The 21,747-nt window shown below is 49.5% G+C and overlaps 2 protein-coding genes across 2 annotated transcripts; one reads left to right on the top strand and one right to left on the bottom strand.

Moving 5' to 3' along the window:
• On the top strand, positions 1-12,305 carry znf821 (zinc finger protein 821). Its single transcript, XM_084476129.1, has 6 exons — positions 1-114; positions 5,697-5,828; positions 5,949-6,058; positions 6,259-6,360; positions 7,942-8,108; positions 9,013-12,305. The coding sequence occupies exons 1-6, from the start codon at positions 111-113 to the stop codon at positions 9,893-9,895; spliced, it is 1,398 nt and encodes a 465-aa protein (XP_084332255.1). The 5' UTR covers positions 1-110; the 3' UTR covers positions 9,896-12,305.
• A 473-nt stretch (positions 12,306-12,778) lies between these two features.
• Positions 12,779-21,531, bottom strand: atxn1l (ataxin 1-like). The gene is made up of 3 exons (XM_084476330.1): positions 21,412-21,531; positions 19,464-20,569; positions 12,779-19,052 (listed from the first exon to the last, which is right to left on the bottom strand). Exons 2-3 carry the CDS (start codon positions 20,451-20,453, stop codon positions 17,661-17,663), a joined length of 2,382 nt encoding a protein of 793 aa, XP_084332456.1. The 5' UTR covers positions 20,454-20,569; positions 21,412-21,531; the 3' UTR covers positions 12,779-17,660.
• Between the last annotated feature and the right edge of the window lie 216 nt (positions 21,532-21,747).

The following is a 21,747-nucleotide window of genomic DNA, read 5'->3' as shown; positions in this document are numbered from 1 at the left end:
CGGGAAGGCTCGCCGGTCTACGTTACAGTTACAGCTCGTACATGGACGTTTTTTCTTTGCCATCGCTTGATTAAGATCTTCGCTTGATATGCTATTTTTCATGGGAGAACATGGGTAACCTATGCATGTTTTGTTGTTGGTGTGATGTGTTGGGTGTCAGTGCGCGTCGTTGTGATTTGTGTCTTTGCCAGCAGGCTGTGAAGCGGCGTCGACTGGAAGGGGCTAACGGGAGGCTAACTAACGGACGCTTTCTGATCGTCTGGCTGACGTGTATTTTACAGTCGCCTGGTTGCTTTTATTCAACAGCCGGCTGTTCACACCCTCGGTGTTTTAAGTAATGTCATCGCGGCGTTCCACAACACAACGTGGGAGACGAATTCAGATTTTCGTTGGTTCACCGCCGCGGATGAATCGTGATTCCACGTCGACGTAGTGCTGCGGCTGTACGCGTACTCGTGGCAGCGGTGACGCGTGCGCGCGACATTACGCCGAACCGTTCCGCGGTCGCGCGATCAGCGGGCGGGCGCCCCCGTGCGTCGTGAGCGCGCTGCGCAGGTCAGCGACGCGCCTTGGACCGGGAGTGTGTTGTGATGATCGCCGCGCCGCCGTACGGAGGCCCGCCGTAGGACAGATAGTCCGCATGAGCCCCGGTTCGCGCTCCGTTTTAATTTATAAATACACACATATAAATAATCCAACTATATATTTTTAATATAACTCTATACAACTCAATACTGGACCTCATGCACTCTGTGGGAACGCGGCTCTACTCTCATTCCTCTGTTGGGTTGTGTTGTCAGGTTTGTGTAAAGGTATTGCTTGTCAGCGTATTGTGTGTGTGTGTGTGTGTGTGTGTGTGTGTGTGTGTGTGTGTGTGTGTGTGTGTGTGTGTGTGTGTGTGTGTGTGTGTGTGTGTGTGTGTGTGTGTGTGTGTGTGTGTTAATATACATTTATATATATTGCATCGCAGCTAAGTTGTGTCCGGTGGTGTTCACTGGCGCTCAGTCTAAACCCGCACTAAGTGACCATGCCCATCATCCATCCGGAGCTTTATATTTTATGTTGATCATGATTGCATCCCGCCGACGTGCGGTGGGCTCTCCCAGAATTCACCGCGGCGCGGCTATACGTCGGGATCAGCTGAGACGCGCCCCCCGCAGTGAGGCTCTGAGGGGGACGGCGGCAGGGTGTGCTGCTGCTCGAGGTCCGTGCTGATCGGTGTATGGATGCTGCTAGAGGGTCTGGATCTCAGCATAGGACCGCCGCGGGTTTAGGGTTCAGGGTTTTCTGCGGGTTTCTCGTTCTTGTTGTGATTTTCGGTCCCCCCTCTCGAAGGGGGTTCGGATCTATCGGAGCTGGTTGTTTTATCGGTCGGTGATTGGTTCGTTTTTTACCGGGAGTGGACAGTACTATGTCCAGGCGCAAACAGACCAACCCCTTCAGAGTTAATTGTAGGTATTGTCCCAGGTATTGTCTAAATCATTTTCCTATCATCCTTTAACAGTGCATGTTATTAAGTAGCAGGGTTGTGTTTAAAATGTGTGGTCGGTGGAAGATGTGAATACAAGGCGTCGATGATGAGAGCTCATGTATTCTGTAGCTTCAATGCTGTGGATGTGAATATATGTTTATCATATTTCTCATGTCATCTGCAAACTTGATATTTATTATTGGCTGTTCAGTTGCGCTTTATGGATAATTGGGACGCAACTTTTGGCATAGATTACAAACTTTGATGTGGCATCGTGATTTATTATTATTGATTTATTTACCCTTTTCAATACTTCATAATTGTAATACTTGCATGCATACTTGCACTTGTATGGCTACTTCTGATCTACTGTTGTTGAGCTTTAATATATTTAATGAATATGTAGGACAGATTTAGCTGGCCAATATTTTTCACTTTTCGTGGACATACAGTAAGGGTTAATTTTAGGGTTGTTGTGGCTTAGTTAAGGTCTAATTTGATGATGGCTATGTTTAATAGAAAGATGCACTCTTTCCCCTGAAGTTAAGATGGACATTAATGGTTGAAGAGACAGAATTCAAGGGATATGCTTCTCATTTTATATCGAATGCCGTCTTTAGTTATTGCCGTGATGACTGAGAATTGTCGTTTCTCTCTTGTTTCTGCTGTAGTGCTATTCTAGGCTTTGGTGTAGAACAACACTAAACCATCTATGCAGCACTTATTATGACACTAAAGTCTGTAAGGTGTGCGTGCCCGGTGTAGTGTACCGTAGTCTCTAATTGTCAACGGTCCTACATTCTAAACATAGTGTGAAGGAGGGGTTGACAACATCTTGCACCTGTGGCTGCTGTAATCCTACGGGTTAATAAGATCAGCGCTGGGATCACCCTTTACACACGGTGGAGTGAGGAGACGGGAGGAACTGGTTCCATCTCATTGTTGATGGTGGGAGTAGAGCTCTTAACCATCGTATATGTCTCTGGTCTGAATCAAACCATTGTGTTCTGAACATTAACCTGGCTGTGATTATTTTACCTTCCGTCCGCATGAAATGAATTCACAGAGCTGCCCCGACTGACTGACAGACCAGACAGGCGGGGAGACAGTCTGACAGACACCCAGACTGACACACACACACACACACACACACACACACACACACACACACACACACACACACACACACACACACACACACACACACACACACACACACACACACACACACACACACACACACTTTCTTTTTGTTAAGTTTAATGCATGCGTATCCCCTTTTTTGGTATTCAAAGGATTCACTTCAGTGCATAGACAAGTCTGTCCGGAGGTAACGGCAAAAACAAGTTAGCGAATCTGTGGCAGGGAAAAATGTAATTAGTAGTATACATCTTTAGCGTTTGCTAGTTTTGCGTGTGTTATATCTGAAGCCTCTGAAATAGCCACTGCTATTTCTTCTAGAGACAGTGTTTCCTTGAAAGATATGGTCTTTAAAAGTGGTAGGATTCCAGAAGTCTGTAAGATGTTTTGAATGTGTTTGTGTCTTGTTTGGACCAGACAATGAAAGTCCTCCAGTGTTCACTGGTCTGGGTTAATATTCCCATGGTCTGAACAGACCAGTATCTTCTCTGTGATGGAAGACAGGGGCCCCACAGCTTCCTGGAGACTCAGACAGTGTTGTGTCCGTCCGTCTGTCTCCGTCTGCCTGCATTTGTGTGTTTTGGAGGGGGGGGTGGGCTACAAGTATGGGGGGGGGTTCAACAGAACCCCCATTGCTTGGTGTTTGAGCGGAGTTTTGGCATTTCTCTTTTGTCTGTTTTGTTTAGCCCCCCCACCCCAACCCCGAAAGCCTCCCCCCCCTCTCTTCTCTCTCCCTCGCTGTGTCTGTTGGCTGATGAGTTTGTCTCTTTGTCTGGAATCAGTCAGACACTGCGTCACCTCCTGCCTACAGACACACAGACACACAGATAACATCAGAGTGGCAGAGACAGAGCGAGGGAGGGCGGGAGGGAGGGAGGGAGGGAGTGAGGAGAGACAGATGTACAGACAGAGCCTAGCGGTGGGGGATGGGTATCTCTCACACATCAATCATTGGCTGGGTGCCGTGAAGCCAGCCTGCTGTGGCGGTTCATAGTTCACCACTCCTACTGGCTCCACCTCATGCTAATGAGGGCTCTGCATTACTATGGGAACGCGGCCCAAACTATGCTCACACAGGAGCAAGAGTGATGAACCATCGTCTCCTCCTGTCGTGTGTGTGTGTGTGTGTGTGTGTGTGTGTGTGTGTGTGTGTGTGTGTGTGTGTGTGTGTGTGTGTGCGCTTTCTCCGTGGGCCGTAATTACTTGTCAGTCCCGGCAGGTAACAGAGTCGGTGTTCCTCCTCCACTCCAGACCTCCTCCACCATTTGTTCTCCACTCTCCAGATCGTAGGGAAAGGCAGAGACAGGATGTTATGTTGGTGGGGGAGTCACCCAGGACCCCAGTGGGTGAGATGGTGGTGGGGGGGGGGGGACTGCAGGGGTCTGGGGCTAAAGGAGCCACATGGCACATGGGCTAGGAGGCTGTAGAGCTGCTGGTGTAGAGAGACACTCGGAGCAGCACAGGCACCAGAGAACAGAGGGCTATCCAGGCTGTTGAGTGTGTGGGTGGTACTGGTGAGATGGAGAGAAAGAGATACAGACAGAGGGAGAGGAGGAGAACGCTCACTGACAGGCAGGCGGTTAGGATGTGGGATAGAGAGCAGGATGTGCTCCCCCCCCCCCCCCGCAGTGTGTGTGTGTGTGTGTGTGTGTGTGTGTGTGTGTGTGTGTGTGTGTGTGTGTGTGTGTGTGTGTGTGTGTGTGTGTGTGTGTGTGTGTGTGTGTGTGTGTGTGCGAGATAAGAGGGGGTGGGGCTGTAAACAGGAGGGATGCGTTGGGCCCTAGTTCACTGCCATTGTATCACCATCCTAGAGTAGTCCTGATCAGCCTTGTGTAGTAGAGGGGCGCCACGTCTGAACAGTTCAGGATCATACCAACGCACCTGTTGGGGTCTTTGTTGTATTGAAAGATAGTTGACAGAAATTGCTACTAATGACTAAATGAGTGGTCTGTACCGCCGTTCCTCATTCAGTGTCCAATAATAGCAAAGTAGGTTATAGACAAATAGGCTTTTTATTCTGTGAATGTTATTCTGTGAGTGTCCTTTTTAAAATAATGAGTGCAGGATCCGGGGAAGGCTCCAGTGTTGGGGACACTCAAAGTACTTGTGCTGTATCTGTAGATGAGGCTCCATTGTTGCCATTATAGAGCTACTTATAATACAGCAATACATTCAAACGTTTTATCACCAGATGGACATGAGACATTGACTAGTTTGAAATTTGAATTAACCGTTCAAATACCCTACTGTTCAATTCAGGAATTAACTGAAGTAGGCCTGGGCAATAAAACAATAAATTATCGTATCGTGATAGACCTTTGATCAATATCAATATAAAACATGTTCAATATATATCGATAAGAGACTGGACCACCGAATCTAGCAGCTGGGTTTGTTACACAAACACAGTTCCATACTTACAATGTTTGAGTGTTTTTCATCGTTATATCGACATTGGAGTATTTATCAATGAAGAACAGTGGAAGGTCAGCCAATCCAGCATGGTAATTCATAGTCTTTTTAGGTCATTAAAATGATCAATATATATCGATCAATATGATCAAGTTATATCAGATATGTCTTTCAGCCATATCGCCCAGGCCTAAACTGAAGAATGATGTGTTGAATAAGCGCCACAGATGCATGCTGGGCGACACCAGGACATGGGTTATGGTTCACTCGCAGTGATTCTGTACGTAGTCCAGGAAAAACATTTCAAGCCACAGATTTGGTGACATCTCATGATTTCAACGATAAAAAAAAGATAATCTGTCAGACCAACGTACCGCTAAGGGGACCCTCAGCGAGACCCTCCCCAGCTAGACCCTCCAAACTGCTGTTTGCAGAAACAAACGAAGGGCCGAGAGGTTGAGTCTGACCACGCAGCGTTCCGTCCCGCCACACGTAGTTCTGTATTTAAGCGATTGTGAGTTAGTCAAGGCAGCAGCCGCTGGGTTGTGACGGCGCGCGTACCTCCAGCCGCTCGTCGACTTACGAAATATCCTTCAACCCTTTATCTTGAACCTGACACTTAATCACCAACACTTCCTGATCCCAGCTGACGTTCTTGTGTTTCCGGTTCCAGGGCCATTCCACACTTCAGGCATGACAGGACTGCAGCACACTATTAACATGGACGGCCGGGACGAGTTCATCGAGGGCAATGCGCAACACGGCATCCACTCCCAGGGGCTGCACGAGCAGGACAGCATCTCAGGTACCGAGGGGGGGGTCCGCCAGCGCTAGGGTCCGGGGCCCTGGGGCAGCCGGAGCCAGAGAGCCCTGCACTATGCCTGTTGTCTCCTGTGTATTGATAGGGCTGTGTTTGCCTCTGTAGAAGACAGCGATAGCGAACATGGCGACGACTCGTCCTCCAACACCTCGACGGACGACCTCATGAGCGCCAAGCGGACACCCTGCCGCCTGCAAGGAGCCGGAGTCAAGGAGGTAGTCACCGGAGGACTCGCTGACATTTACAGTCACATTCAGGGCATTTAGCAGAAGCTTTTAGCCAAAGCCACTTACACATACACATTCGTACACACATTCACACAGTCAGCCATGCAGGGCGACAGCCATCTCGTCAGGAGTTAGGGTTTGGTGCCTTACGCAGCCTTACCCCCCCCCCTGTGGTGTCTGGTCCTCAGGAGAGCGGAGAGGAGGTGGGAGAACGAGGCCACGGCTTCCAGTGTCCCCTCTGCACCCTGGACTTCAGCAGCCCGGAGAAGCTCATCTCCCATGTGTACCAGGTGAGAAGCTCATCTCCCATGTGTACCAGGTGAGAAGCTCATCTCCCATGTGTACCAGGTGAGATCACGAGAAGGGCTCATCTCTCATGTATAATAGGTGAGGCATGTATCAGCCAGTAAGAGGCATTCAACTCACAAGGACACAGAAGAAAGGACACGATATTCCAGTAGATCTACTTGAATACAGTGCAGACTGCAGTACTTGAGGACATGCTTTATCTTCAGGTTCAGTCTTGCTCTGCTTCAGAGGAAAAAGACGGGATGCTCACGCTGGTTGCCAGGTTGGGGAAAATGACGAACACGAGCAGGAGATAAAACTAGCTTGCGTGTTCAGTTTAGACAATGACAGACGACTAGTCCTACACTGTAAAGCGATCAGCTAATGTGTATTTTGCCACGTTATTAATAGTTTGCAAGTTATAAACCAGCCCATCCGGCATCCATCTTGAATTCTCCTTGGCTCTAAGCCGTCTCCGTCATTCTAACGTAAGCTTCACCCTGTTGTAGCACAGCTCTGGTCTGAGCTAAGCTTCACCCTGTTGTAGCACAGCTCTGGTCTGAGCTAAGCTTCACCCTGTTGTAGCACAGCTCTGGTCTGAGCTAAGCTTCACCCTGTTGTAGCACAGCTCTGGTCTGAGCTGTTGAAAGAGGAGTAGGCTTCGTGGGTCGGGTAGACTCTGGTGCAATCTCAGTTCATCCAGTTTGTTCGCTTCCATGGCTGCCGAACGCTGGGTCTGTGTGCCAAGTTGTTTCATAACTGGCAACCCGGGGTACTCTGACGGCAGTGAGTCAGAACTCACTGGAACAAACAGAAACAGACTTCAGGACCCACAGCGGAAACCTCAAATAAAAACATACAGGCTGCAGCATTGTTGTCGGAGAGCCTGTATTTGGACCTGGCGTGGTTCCCAAATCTCTGATGAAATATCCTGGTCACTTGGTTCTTTAGTACAGTCAATTTGTAACCTTTTTAATTTAAGTGGATAGTCCAACAAAATAATACTTCTCTCAGTTTAACTGATGACCGTGATACTACTGTTTGTTTGGTCAGCACTGTGTACTGGATTGTCTGTCATTTTTCCTTTTGAAATGCATTGTATTCCTCTTTAGCTCTAATGGAAACAATATCACTCAAATCCCAATTATACAACAATGATTGTATTAAGACAACTTCTTAAAGAAATGCGACTGATTTGGAACATTTGAAAAAAAGACATTTCTCAAACGTTGTTCTCGTGCTGTTGTTGATCCGCCTGTGAGAGCAGCAGTGAAACCCGTCCAGTCAGATGTGTGAAGTGTTGTGTGTGTCCTCCAGTCCGATGTGTGTTGTGTGTGTGTGACCCGTGTGTGTCCTCCAGTCAGATGTGTGTGTGTGTGTGTGTTGTGTGTGTGACCCGTGTGTGTTGTGTGTGTGTGTAACCCGTGTGTGTGTGTTGTGTGACCTGTGTGTGTGTAACCTGTGTGTGTTGTGACCTGTGTGTGTAACCCGTGTGTGTGTGACCCATGTGTGTTGTGTTGTGTGTGTGTGACCCGTGTGTGTTGTGTGTGTGACCCGTGTGTGTTGTGTGTGTGTGTCCTCAGCACACCGCCATGATGAGCAACACCAAGAGCTACGTGTGTCCGGTGTGCGGCCGCGTGCTGAGCTCCCCCGGGTCGCTGGGCCGTCACCTGCTCATCCACTCCGAGGACCGCCTCTCCAACTGCGCCGTGTGCGGCACGCGCTTCACCGACACCGACAACCTCAACAGGTCCGCCCCTGACCCCTGACCAGCCAGTCCCCCCGGGCTCTGATTGGTCACACGCTTTCTGATAGTGATGATGATCAGCTGGAACCGGCGCGTGTTTTAGACGATCATATTTAGACTAGAACGTTGATGTAGCCTCATGTATAGTACCTCATAGTCACCAGCATTAGGTTCTGGATGTTTCTCTCATTATGTCTCATTACGTTAATTAAGTAGGTCATGGCATTCTTGTTTATCTATATTTCTATATCTAATGATCTACATGGATAGATCGATAGATATCTACATACATACATACGTTTGGAGAATATCCAGCCATGATCTGCGTGTGGCAAACTTGACACACACACACACATCTACTCTAAACAATAGTTATCGTCTACTCTGTTTAACTTTAATTGGCCGCGGCTGGTCTTTATTCTGAATAATTATGTCATCGTTTTTTATAAGTAAAAATCCCGTCCACTCCATTGAGCTTTTATTGGGTTAGTGGTTAGAAGCTGTGCTGAGGACATTATGTCCCCAGATGTCTCTGGTACGACACTGTAGTACCAGGGCTGGGGAGACCTCATAAAGGCACGCTGACGTTTAAAAGACGCCCAGGTGAAGTAAAGCACAAGTCATGGTGGCTCTTAAAGAGACAGGGAACCCAAAACCACTTTGGTTTGTTTTAAACCTTGTCATTTGTCTTATGTGATCGTCAATATAGTAATATACGCCATTACTGAAATAAGTCCAGTTTAGAGAAAAAAGGGTTCAAATCCTTATCCTTAAAGTGTGTGTGTGTGTGTGTGTGTGTGTGTGTGTGTGTGTGTGTGTGTGTGTGTGTGTGTGTGTGTGTGTGTGTGTGTGTGTGTGTGTGTGTGTGTGTGTGTGTGTGTGTGTGTGTGTGTGTGTGTGTGTCCAGGGAGAAGCTGAAGGAGGCTCTGAACACGGGCAGCATGCAGGACTGCAGCGGCCGCGACGCCTGCTCCATGTCCGGGTCCCTCTCCGGCGGGGCCATGGCCCACCCGGGCCCCCGCTCCTGCCAGGGGCCCGGCCCCAACCCGTGTCAAAACCCCCAGGCCTGCCAGGGCGCCGGCCCCCGGCCCTGCCACGGCCCCGGGATGGGCTCCGGGGACCAGGGCCCCTCCTTCCCCTCGCTCCCGGACAGCCTCCTCTCGGAGGGGCCCTCGCTCACCTCCATCACCGACTCCCTCAACTCCTCCTCCTCCTCGCTGCCCCAGATCCCGGACATCCTGGGCGCGGCGGCGGCGGCGCCCGTGTACCCGGCGGGTGTGCTGCTGGTGTGCAACAGCTGCGTGGCGTACCAGCAGCTGGTGGACGCCCAGTCGCCCATGAGGAAGTGGGCGCTGCGGCGGAAGAACGAGCCGGTGGAGGCGCGCATGCAGCGGCTGGAGCGCGAGCGCACCGCCAAGAAGTCCAAGCGCGCCCACGAGTCGGACGAGGAGCGCCAGATGCGCCGGCTGCGGGACCGCGAGGCCAAGCGGATGCAGCGCATGCAGGAGTCGGAGGACCAGCGCGCGCGCCGGCTGCAGCGGGACCGCGAGGCCATGCGGCTCAAGAGGGCCAACGAGACGCCGGAGAAGAGGCAGTCCCGCCTGGTCCGGGAGCGCGAGGCCAAGCGCATCAAGCGCCGGCTGGAGAAGATCGACCCGTCACTGCGCACGCAGATCGAGCACGACCCGGCCGCCATGGCGGCGCTGACGGCCGACATGAGCCTGTTCCAGTTCCCCTGCCCCATGGGCGGCCCGCCCATCGACAACGGCCTCTTCATGAAGCTGCCCTGATTGGGTCGGACCGGGAGCCGCCGCTGCTGCTCAGCCTCTCTGGGCCGCCGGGTCGCCATAGAAACGAGACCCGCCTCCCCGCCGCCGATGGAACCCCGGTTGTTTCCGTGAGGAACGACCCCGTGAACGGACCGCTTCAAAATAGATATATACAAGATGTACTACTTTATAATTTATTAGTCTTAGATAAAGACGTCCGACGGGACGGAGAATGTTCCATGTTGTGTGAATGCGGTGGTGATGATATACATGCATGTTGTACAGAGATTCATGAGACTGAGAGGACTCTGTCCAGATGTTTTTGCACATTGACCGGTCCCCATCCGGTCCCCCCCCTCCCCCCCCCATCCATCTGCACACGGGTCGGTCTGTTTACTGGTAACCACACCTCCCATTACGCTGCCATCACGGGTCAGCCTGTATCCACCCACACTACTACCTCACTAGGGGGCCCGGGGCTGCCTGTACTGGGCCCCCCCCCCCCCCCCCGTACCGTGGCTTACCTGTCCCCCTCCGGCCCCCCAAGCGTTCAGCGGTCCACTACAGATCCCCGGGGCCACGTTGTTCATTTGTCACTCAGGTACTTCAACAGGACGCCCATCCAGAGAGAAGAGGGGTCACACTAAACCATGAGTTTCAATCCAGAGTTCAGCTCGTTTCTGTGTATGTGCTCTTATTCAACCCGCCTTGTATTCAGTATTACAGGTCGTCCATATCAGTATAATTCATAATGCATACGGGCCCTCATAGTTTTCCGTTGCCAAATGTCGTTTTTCCTCATATCACACTGCATACGCTTTGCCAAATAGTGATTTCAGTATGTGTAGGTCAAGTTCATGTGTGATCTTTTGCAAAGCGTTTCCGAGGCCATGAAACGTCCATGTGTGCTGCTGTTACCGTACGCGTTACCTCTGACCCATCAGCCTCACGACATGGAGAGACAGTACCTCAGACTAGGCTCCACCAGTGGCTGTAAAGGGTTCCACTAACAACCACTTTCTCATTGTTAAAACCGTGTTTCTCTGATGCCGTTCGGAGACGACAGTACCTCAAGTTAACATGTACCACAGAAATTGGGCATTAGCATTGATGGTGTATTTTATCACTTACATTTCTGGTGTGTTAAGGACAGGTTGTGCACCAGGTCCCTGGGTCCATTAGTTTATTTTTGTATTTATTTTATTTTTTATATTCCTTGGTTTGCAGAGCACTGGACATAATATGAACCATTACGCCCCTGCAGGGAGAGATTGTCTTGGATCAAATAACCTCATTCCAACATATTTATGCAAGAGGATGTGAATATTAATATTTTTGTGAACATATCTGATTGTTTAATTATATACATTTCATAAATTCCAGCCGTTGAATGGTGTTTTGTTACGTTTTTTGACCCATCCAGCTAATTTCATTTTCCAGATGCAGATATTCCCAGGGTCGAACTACCAGTTTACATAAATGTGACATAAGAACTATAGACTGTCTGTTTAGCGCTCATTTACCAAGCTATTTATGTAAATGACAGAGGTGAGGTGGGTCTCTAGTAATTCCTATTTTGTTGTTGAATACCTTGTAGTTCAGGACTGCTTTAAACCTCTATGCAACAGGGGTATATTTATTGATAAAGATTAGGTCACTTTCCATGAAAACTATGCAGATGAAAACAGAACATAATTCTTCATATAGTGCTTAGCTACTCAGGCAGTTGAACTCAGTGAGGGCTCAGAGCTCTGGTTTATAACGGAGGATCTCATAACACGTGGGATTCTAGGCCATGTTTAGGGTGCTCTAGGAAGTGTCTTTAAAGGTAGTCTGTTGTGCAAGAAACAGGGTGATACCTTGATACCCCAAGGCCAGATCCCTGATATCCAATTATTTCTACATGGGTTTATACACCAGGTCAGACTTTGAATACTAGGTATTCTCCATTGTGACTTTTTTGATTCTTGTATTTATGTGATCATCCTGGTCCCCAGTCCAAGAATTCCTCACTAAAGTATATGTTCAGACGAACCATGATTGCAATGGAAGTATTGATGCATTTTCTTGCTTCTGAGCTTATTTTCAATAGGTTTTAGGTAAGCACTGCATGTTGTAATAACTGCATTTGTCATATGGTTTAGTATGAGCTTGTTAATTTGATGCTTGACTGTTTTATTCTAAATAAAAGGAAATGTCTCCTTTCTGATGTTAGAGAATTGGCCTTCTGTCCATCAGGATTTACTTTGATGTACGCGTTTACAAGATCTTTGATTCTGTCACAAATGGCCAAAATGAATCACGTTCAGAGATTAAACTGAGGACATTTGTGCTTCATGTACTTACATATTGAATGGCTGAATTGATGGCGTGTCCATCCAGTCTCTGGGTTTACTGATGTAAAGATCTTATTTCAACTTGGAATAGACTATGGAAATAAAACATTGAATATACAAGTGTCACTGCCAGTATCGGATCCATCTGTCATGTTAACGAAACATCAGAATTATCAACTGGTAATCAAACTGGTCAAAGTGTGCGAGCACAGAGCAAGTACCAGTTGTGGACCAAATACATATTTGCACTATCATTTATCATTTATGCAGGCCCTGTACAGGCTAAAACAACTTACCTCAAACCTTATCTGCATTCCGGCTTGTTTAATGTGCTACTAAATAATGCTGATTCCCCTATGATAGTTTAATAGCCAGGAGAGGACTGATATAAACACTCAAATCTGAATTACCTCAAATTTATTGGATGCAAATAGTAACTTTTGTATTATAGAATATGTGTAATAATATTTCAGATTTTCAGTTCTACTCACTTTTATAAAAAAAACTTAAGCGGAAAGCGAAGTGGTAGGATAATAGTTTATATTTATATATGTATATATTATATTGTGTTTACTTAACAAACATGATAAATGCAACGTCTCAAAGAAGTTAGCCATAACAATAAAAATACAATATCTGTGTCCTTAAGTACATAGAATTAAAACAACAAAAAACAAAGAAGACCTAAGTAGTCCACAAAGAGGTACAAATATACAGTACAAATCTATTTTATCCAAAAAAGTAGAAATAAAAATGCAACAAAATATAGTCATTAATGCTTTGTTAAATTTCAGGTAGGTGTGGGGTAGTCTAAGGGAGCACTTTGGGTACACAACTCTAAGGCTTCTGATAAAGAATCAATACATACCGGTACGGCCATAGAATAGTAAAACAGACTATACAAAGTTCATACAACCTGGATTATAGTTGAGGATTGAATGTTACATTTACATCATTGCATATATTTTGCAGATTGTGTTGTAAAAAAGAAAAAAAAGATGCTAGTTCTTTCTTTTTGTTATTCCACATCACAAACACCAAGTGCCAAAAAGAACAATGTCAATATGAAAACATCTCCATTTAAATTATCTTAAACCGTTCCCGTTATCCTGATTTCATTTGGTAGCAGTGATACCAAAATACAATTATATTAAGGCCCAAACTAATTTACAAAGGGGACAAAAAAAAAAGAATGTTTCATTACATGGTTACCCTAAAAATACATTTTCCATTGAAAAGCATACCACTTTACACTCTCTGCCTCATCACTTTCACCGTCAATAAACCAGTAAGTAGGAAAAACCTGGTGGACCTCAAGATAGACACCAACACAGCTCACCTACACCACGACACTGACTGTTCCTACTCATGGTGAGGGACCGCCTCCATCACACGCCTGACATCATGTTCAAAGTGCAACATCTTCCACGGACTGACGCTCAAACAAAGGAAACAAATGAACAAACAAACAATCAAACTGATCATGCTTAAGGAAAAGAGGGTTATGGTGGTCGTGGTTTAACGCTGTGAAACACTGCACTAGGGGAGTTGATACACAAGCAAAACGAAAGCAGGAGAGAGGCTCCGGCAGAGCTGACACATGGGTATAGAACGTTTGATTGACACCTTGTATAAAGCAGACCTTAAGGCATTATCGACAAGCTGCATAATAAAACCATACAAAAAATACTCAATATATCTACAGGAAACATTACGCAACTTTTTTCCCTTAAATTTTTGGGTGCTTGATATTTGGAAACTTCAATTTACCAATAGTTGATCTTAGAACACTGTAAAGGAGGACTTTTAGTGCAATTACATAGAATAAAGAGAGGTCATCGATCACATTAGTAGAACGGGGGTCAGACCAGCTTAGACACCTGGACCCAGACCTGCTCAGAGACCTGGACCCAGACCTGCTCAGAGACTTGGACCCAGACCTGCTCAGAGACTTGGACCCAGACCTGCTCAGAGACCTGGACCCAGACCTGCTCAGAGACTTGGACCCAGTCCGGGTTAGAGACCTGGACCCAGACCTGCTCAGAGACCTGGACCCAGTCCGGGTTAGAGACCTGGACCCAGACCTGCTCAGAGACTTGGACCCAGTCCGGGTTAGAGACCTGGACCCAGACCTGCTCAGAGACCTGGACCCAGACCGGGTTAGAGACCTGGACCCATACTGGGTTAGAGACCTGGACCCAGACCTGGACCAGAAGATAATCTGACAGACCGGGTTAGAGACCTGGACCCAGACCTGGACCAGAGGATCATCTGACAGACCGGGTTAGAGAGCTGGACCGGGGGTCAGAGACCTGGACCTGGACCAACCAGAGGTCCTTGCTGCCTAAGATGGTCTGGCTGTTCACAGAAAGCATGTGAAGCTTTAATGCCCCACGCTGGCTTCTCATTCCTACCCATAGGAGCACCGGACATGCTTCTAGAGAGATCATCTCATGCCGTTGTGCTCCAACGATATGTTCTGATCTGAGCCACAATGAGAAAGTGGGGACTCGGAAAACCAAACAGAATGAAACACTGCGTTTGCCTTTCAAGGACGTCATGGGCAGGAGGACTGCGTGTCTCCGGCCTTCAACAACGAACCCGTATGCCTCTTGTGAGTCTATTCTGTTTCCTCTTCCAAGTCTTTTCTGTTTCCAAGGAGACCTTGGAGGGTAAAATACTTGAGTTTTAACTGCATAGTACATGCTAGGACCACGTGAAATGTATACCAGTTATACGTGTGACTAGATTGCCAATAGCATTTAAAAAAGAAAAAGAAGTTTCTAAATGGCGATCAATCGTTACAAAATTCTGTGGGCATTAGAGTGATTTGTATGTTGATGAAAGTCTGCAGACCAGGTACCAGATAGAGAGAGACCAGGATCTAACCAGGGACACCAGTGCATGAACTAGACGTGATAGATTCAGACTCCGGCCCCGGTGGACGTCAACCGAACTGCAGGGGCGAGCGTCTCTGATAGACGATGTGAAGCTCATGGAATCTAACGCAATGGTCGACCAACGTGGACACAAACACATAAATACCAATATGTTAACAATTAAAAAGAAGAGTATCAGAGTCTGAGACCACGTCAGGACCACTGACGGCAGACAGATTGGGTGAGGTTAAATGTTTACAGCAGTAAGAAAGAACATTCAAGCCACCGAGCAGAAGAGGGGACTCAGCGGCACCCCGGGCTCCAGTGGCTCTGTGAGACCATCCAGATACCAGGTGAGCATGGAGCAGAGGACCAGCCTGGCCTTGGCGCAGCTATTCATTTCTACAAATGGGAGCAGCCTAATGTTGTTCCAAATTCAGCTTTCTGTTCATTTTTTAACATCGTTCTTAAGTCTATTTCAGATTAAAACTTCTATAAAGTCTTGATTTCTCCGTAGATTGATAAACTTTTTTGCGGTGCCACAATTGTTCATGTTCTCTTTAAATCTGCCGCGCCCTGTTTTCCATGAGGTGAAAGTCCCTCCCCCTAGCTCTGATTGGTCCAATCATTTAAAACTCCTTGGAAAAGGACTTCCATTGGGTCAAGGGCAGACTGATCTGAGTGTGAACAAATCAGGATGGTCTGACAGTTGATCATAGGAATGTTTGTGTGGAATGCCAGCCTGTAATAATAATGTGTACATTTGATTCTTAACATCATGGTCTAATTGCACTTAATAATCTTTCAGTTCAGTGACAAGTCTATAACCTCTCAGAAGATTGAACTGGCAGCATTCACATTGGCTAAACAGCAAACAGTGCAAATTATACAACAGTGTTAATTTGCAAGCTAGTTTTTAATCAATCCTAAAAACAAAACAAGCCCCAAGGAGGAATTGATTTTAAAAGCTTCACCTAAAAATGTTTTCTGATGAGCATCAATGCCTCTTACGAAAAAATATTTGAACTTACTCCCACATGCATGCCTGTTAAGAGCAGAGTGGGAGACGGAGCCGTTTGTGCTCAATACCAAGACTGAAGAATTGCTCTGTATTTGGCCTTCCCAAACTCGCCCAGTTAAATTTGCACACATGTTGAGGGGTATCCCTGTGTTTCTGTCCATGGTATTGGCATTGGATCACTGGGTGGATTAAAAGTACACTTGCAGCCCATGTAACTACACTTTAAACCAATAACTACACTTTAAACATCAATTTCGTTATTTCCCGTTGTAACATGTGACCTCCCAGTTTTAAGAACATGTTGCCATCAACACGTTGAAACCGCCCAAACGCAGCCGATACAAAACGCTCATACAAAGAACTGAAAAACAAGCCATACATTCTTAAGAAGGGTTTGATTGTGTAGAAGGGTGCTGAGAGCCATGACTAAAGCTGTGGTCTCCTGGATGAAGACTGGATGCAGAACCAGGGGTCCTCCTGAGCGTGACGGGGGGGGCATGTGGCGGGCAATCCACCAGGGAAACAGAACCACTCTTTGATTTGTTGGCCCGAACACGAGCATTTAGGGGATCCTTTGACGTGTTTTCTCTCAGCTGATTTGACGAGTGAGCAGTAGCACCTCGACTACTTCAACCCTGCAAAGAACAGCCTGCAGTGACTACGCTTAATAACAGTCTCACCTTGGGGTTTCTGAGGTATAGAATTAAAAGGGATGGCCTTCACTCAAGATGTGAAATTCAATGTTGACATTTCCCAGTGGTTAATATTCTCTGATGTGGTCCTAACAATATGTCTGTCCCTTCTCTCTGCAAACTGTAAATGTTAAGGTTTCTAAGAGGGGGAGATTTACTTTGGCAGGGGAGAGCGATTGGTTTCATGCTAATTGAATGATTGTTTTAAATGACCCTTGATTGGCGGTTGATAATATGACATATCTTCTCCCACTCAACTAAAACCTCAGAGAACATGGTTCTCCTCAGACTGGGAATGTAGACGAGGCCTTGGGGTTCCTGGGGGTCTTTGGGAAACAGAGACGAACACATGGAACACATCCCCTCAGAGATGGGCGTGTGGTGGTGGCGGGCATTCATCAAAATAAACAAAAAATATTTAAAGAACAGTTGTGCCAAGATCCCATTCTCCGTCTCTCATGGTGTGTTGAAATGGGCTGGGTGAACCAAAGCTAACTGATGGCTATGCAGAGGTGGAGGTGAGGTAAGGAGGGAAATCAAACCATCTCCAAGTTATGAATGGTGTGTAACCAGCTACATGCTCCTGGTTCACCTGCTGCCCCCACTGTCAGGCCCTCCTCAGCGGGCTGGGAGCGCGAGTCTCCCCCCCGGGCCGGAGAGGACCTTAAGACAGGGCCTGACCGCCGGCTGAACCCACAGAGCAATCCTTTAAGACCACAGAACAACAACGGCCATTTTGTGTCTCGGTAAGTGTGCAAAATCTCAAACATTCTGAGGCTACATTCTCACCTCCTCCCTCTGGCTCACACTCATCCCTCTCTTTTGGCTGCGTCTCTAGAACTCCTCCTCCTGCTGCTGCTACTTCCCTGCGTTGGAGCGCCCCTCGATGGACAGTTTCACCTCCTGGGGGACGAAGGAGGGCCGGGTCTGTGCGTGCTGCCCCTCGCCGCCCTTCATCACACATCTTTGGAGGCCGGGGGCCGACCAGCGCCTCTGGGCGGCGCTCATCCCGGCCTGAGCGGCCCCCAGCAGGATGCCCGGGGGGCCCGGGGCCGCGGGGCCCTCTGTGTGCAAATGGAAGCTGCTGCTCTGGCTGCGGCCGTGCTCTGCCGACGTCCGGTTGGGCCGTGCGGATGACATCTCCTCGCCGGGCGCCTCCTTCTCCCGCTCCTGCTCTCTGTAAATGCGTTCTATCCTGAACTGGGGCTGCAGGCGGGGCTGCTGGGGGGCCGGGGGGCCCATGGGCTGCAGGCTGGGGCCGGACGCAGCACTGGCTTTACTGGGAGTCCGGGCCAGGCTCTGCTGCTGCTGGAGGAGCTGGGGGTGGTGCTGCTGCTGCTGAGGCTGCTGCTGAGGTTGCTTCGGCGGCGGCTGTGACTGGACGTGCTGCTGCACGGTGATGGACACACACACGTCTCCCACCTGGAGGTGGTGGCAGGCCAGGCCGTAGAGCTGGGCCGTGCGCTCCGGCGTGCACGAGGACCAGCCCTGGCCGAACACAAAGAAGGGGTGCTCGGGGGGCACGTCGATGGTCACCTTGCTCTGCTGCTCGCCCACCGTGAAGTGCAGCGCCACCAGGCCGGGCTTCTGCTGGCTGGCCCTGATGTCCACCACCATGCTGGAGTCGATCTTCAGCCCACCGCTCACCTCCGCGCTGCGCACAAAGTCCTGCGTCTGCAGGTCCTCCACACGCTTCAGCTCGCCCGTCGCCAGCTGGATGATGGCTCCCTTCATGAAGTGGGACGGGCTCCCGGGCCCCGGGGCCGCAGGGGGCCCCGAGGGGGTCTGAGGGGCCCCTGAGGGGGCGTGGTGGGCGGGCTGCTGCTGCTGCTGAGCTGTGGCCAGCTCAACGACAGCCCGCTCAGAGAGGCACACTCTGGCTGGGGGGTCGGCGGGTTTGAAGGAGGGGATGGTGGAGACATCGTTGGGCTGGCATGCGTAGTGGTGCTGCTGCGGTGGCGGCGGCGGCGGCGGCTGGTACTCCATGGGGATGAGGACGGGCTGTCCGTTTGCCAGGATGACGGCGTGGCCGGGCAGGGCGCCGGGCTGCTGGATGGCGGTGAAGCGGGGGTCCCCGTAGCTGACTGTGTGGCCTGTGAATGCTGCCCTGCCGGAGAGCTCCGGCGCCGGGTCGCCGTGGGCCTCGCGGGCCCTCTGGGAGCCCTGGGAGAGGTTCAGCGGCGCGAAGGACACTTCTTTGCGGCCCCCGATGTGGAGGGCCCCCGACAAGGGGCCCACCGCCTGCTGGACCTGAGAGGGAACGACAATAGTCAGCCCTGACCTATCTGCAATATAGTCATTTTGTGGGTCTAGTTTTGTGTTTTTTTATTTTCTTCTTTATTTGATGTTTGAGTTTCTATTCCAGATAAATTCTGGAATAGAAACTTTCAACAGCAGCAAAGAAGTTGAATGTTCAGCAATATAAATATCCAATCATCTGTATGAACCTGTATGTCCTACTCTAGGTAATAAACTGACCTTTAGAGCCTACAGTCACCATGTATTTCACCTGTATTTCGTTCCTTAAATGATATGCTTTTTCAAAAGACTACACACAAGTTCCAAAAATGTATTTGAAAAATAATTAATTTAACCTATAATAAAATATTTATGCATCCTCACACGTCAAAGAGCCCGTAAAGCTCCACATCACGGCCTCACCTCCAGGTCGCTGTCGGGCGTGCTCCGCTGGCCCGGCGACTGCCGGTCCTCCGCCCGGCGCTCCTTCAGTGCCCGGTCCGGGCCGTAGTCCATCGCCACGGCTCCCGGAACCGCCTGGAGCAGCCGGGAGTTCCTGCCCTTAAAGACGCCGTCCTCCCGGCCCTCCCTCATCTCCCCTCCGTTCATCTTGCTCTGGGCCTCCTGCTGCACCATGTGTGCGTCTCTCAGCACCTCGCCACCCGCCGAGCGGTAGAAGACGGGCAGCCCCCGGGAGCTCAGCTCCGCCTGCTCCGAGGTCAGCATCAGCGGGATCCCGCCGGACGCCGCGACTTTGGTAAAAGTGTGAGCAGCCACCTGCTGCTGGGAGGGGGGGGAGACGACCCCCTCCGGCATGACGGAGGAGTAGGGGACGAGGTGGGACACCGCGTGGGGCTGGGCGATGGAGCCCGAGGGGGAGAGGATTGAGCCGTGGACGAAGCCGGGCGGCACTGCATAAGGAACCGCGGCGTAGGAGGGGCTGACGAACTGCAGCTGAGAGTGGGGGATCTGGGCGTAGCCCAGGGGCGGGTAGGGGATACCCGGGTGCTGCATGAGGGGGGAGTGCACCGTGTAGGCAGGGGAGATATGGCTTAGCACAGGGTGGAGGCTGGCGGAGGAGTAGGTGCCGGAGGGGAGGGCCACCTTGTAGAGCATGCTGTACTGGTCCACAGGCACGGCCGGTATGTTGTCAGAGCTCTCCATCCCGTAGTGAAGGCTCGTCTGGGCCCGCAGCCACTCCCCGGAGCCCGCCCCTCCCGGAGCGTCCAGGCTGGGACCAGAGCTCTGGGTGGGGGGCGCTTCATCTGCTCCACCACCACCACCACCACCTCCTCCTCCTCCTCCTCCTCCTCCTAGACTGGTCCCGGGGGGCTCACCGCTGCTGCTGCTGACGGGGATGTCCCTCTTCTTGGGAGGCAGGCACTCCTGGTTGCGCTCCTGAGCTTGCTTCATGGCTGTGTTGTGGGCGAGGGAGGAGTTCTACTGTTGGGAAACCGACTCTTCAGGGCCGCGACACCCCTGAGGATCCAGTTCTGAATTCACCCGGCCGACCTCATTCACAAACCTGCCTGGAGACAAAGCCATGTTTAGAGACACAGAGTGAGGCGTTACAACCAAACGTTCAAGGATTAAAACGGATATCTGGGCATGAACGTAGAACATTATTACACAGACGGTACCAGCCACCGAGTGATAGCTATACTAGTTATACACAATATATATAGCTATACACAATATAATGTATATATATATATTTATATTAGATCACTAACTACAGAGTGAATAAGTGATAGGAAGAAGGAGGCAGTTGAATAGATTAACATGATATAAGATTATTTTCTTTGTTGTGATAGTGAGGTAGACCTTACACACATCTATATATCTATACATCTGTAAGGCCAGGGTCTGTTAAACCTTTACATCCCCACCAGAGAACAGCAGGCTACACCTTTATGAACAGTAACCTCAGCCCACACCTCCTGTCCACTACAACGCTGGCATGCGTGTACGTAAACCTTATCATTATGAATAGTATTATTATTATTATTATTATTATTATTATTATTACAACCCAGTGCATCCAGTGAGGGCTAATGATCAGTGAGATGAAGTCACAGGCAGGCTGGCACTGCCACAACAAACCGCGTCTCCGCCCCGGAGACACCCGGGCTGTGGACCGGGGGACTTACTGCTTTAGGACACCTCAACATAACCACATAAGACCCTCGGATTGCGCTGAAGAAAGTGACGGAGAAAGTGAGTATCAATGGATGCTACCAGAGCTAACGGCGTTAGCATCAGAGCTAACGCTAGCCCCGCTAGCCGCTCCAGCCCTCAGTCCTCCCGGAGCAGAGGACCGACAGACCCCCGCTGAGGGACACCTCGTCCGGGGGCCCGGTGGTTCACGTACCTCCCGATGTCATTGCGAGCACACTTTGCGTTTGAAGGGTGGAGATGATGAAGAAGAAGCGGCGGCGGCCGGATCGGGGATGGGGAGCGGAGGCCGTCGCAGAGGGCCGTGACAGAGGCGCCTGAGAGTGACGTCACGGAGCGCATCACTGCATCACATCCCCTCCTCGTTATTCACCTTTAATCCTGATGATGTCAAACATCTTTAATCCCGATGATGTCAAACATCTTTAATCCTGATGATGTCAAACATCTTTACTCCTGATGTCAAACATCTTTAATCCCGATTATGTCAAACATCTTTACTCCTGATGATAGATCAAATCTTTTAATGTTA

The sequence above is a fragment of the Micromesistius poutassou genome (genome assembly GCF_964030765.1).
Source record: "Micromesistius poutassou genome assembly, chromosome: 12".
Taxonomy (NCBI): domain Eukaryota; kingdom Metazoa; phylum Chordata; class Actinopteri; order Gadiformes; family Gadidae; genus Micromesistius; species Micromesistius poutassou.
This window is presented reverse-complemented; position numbering and strand designations above follow the sequence as displayed.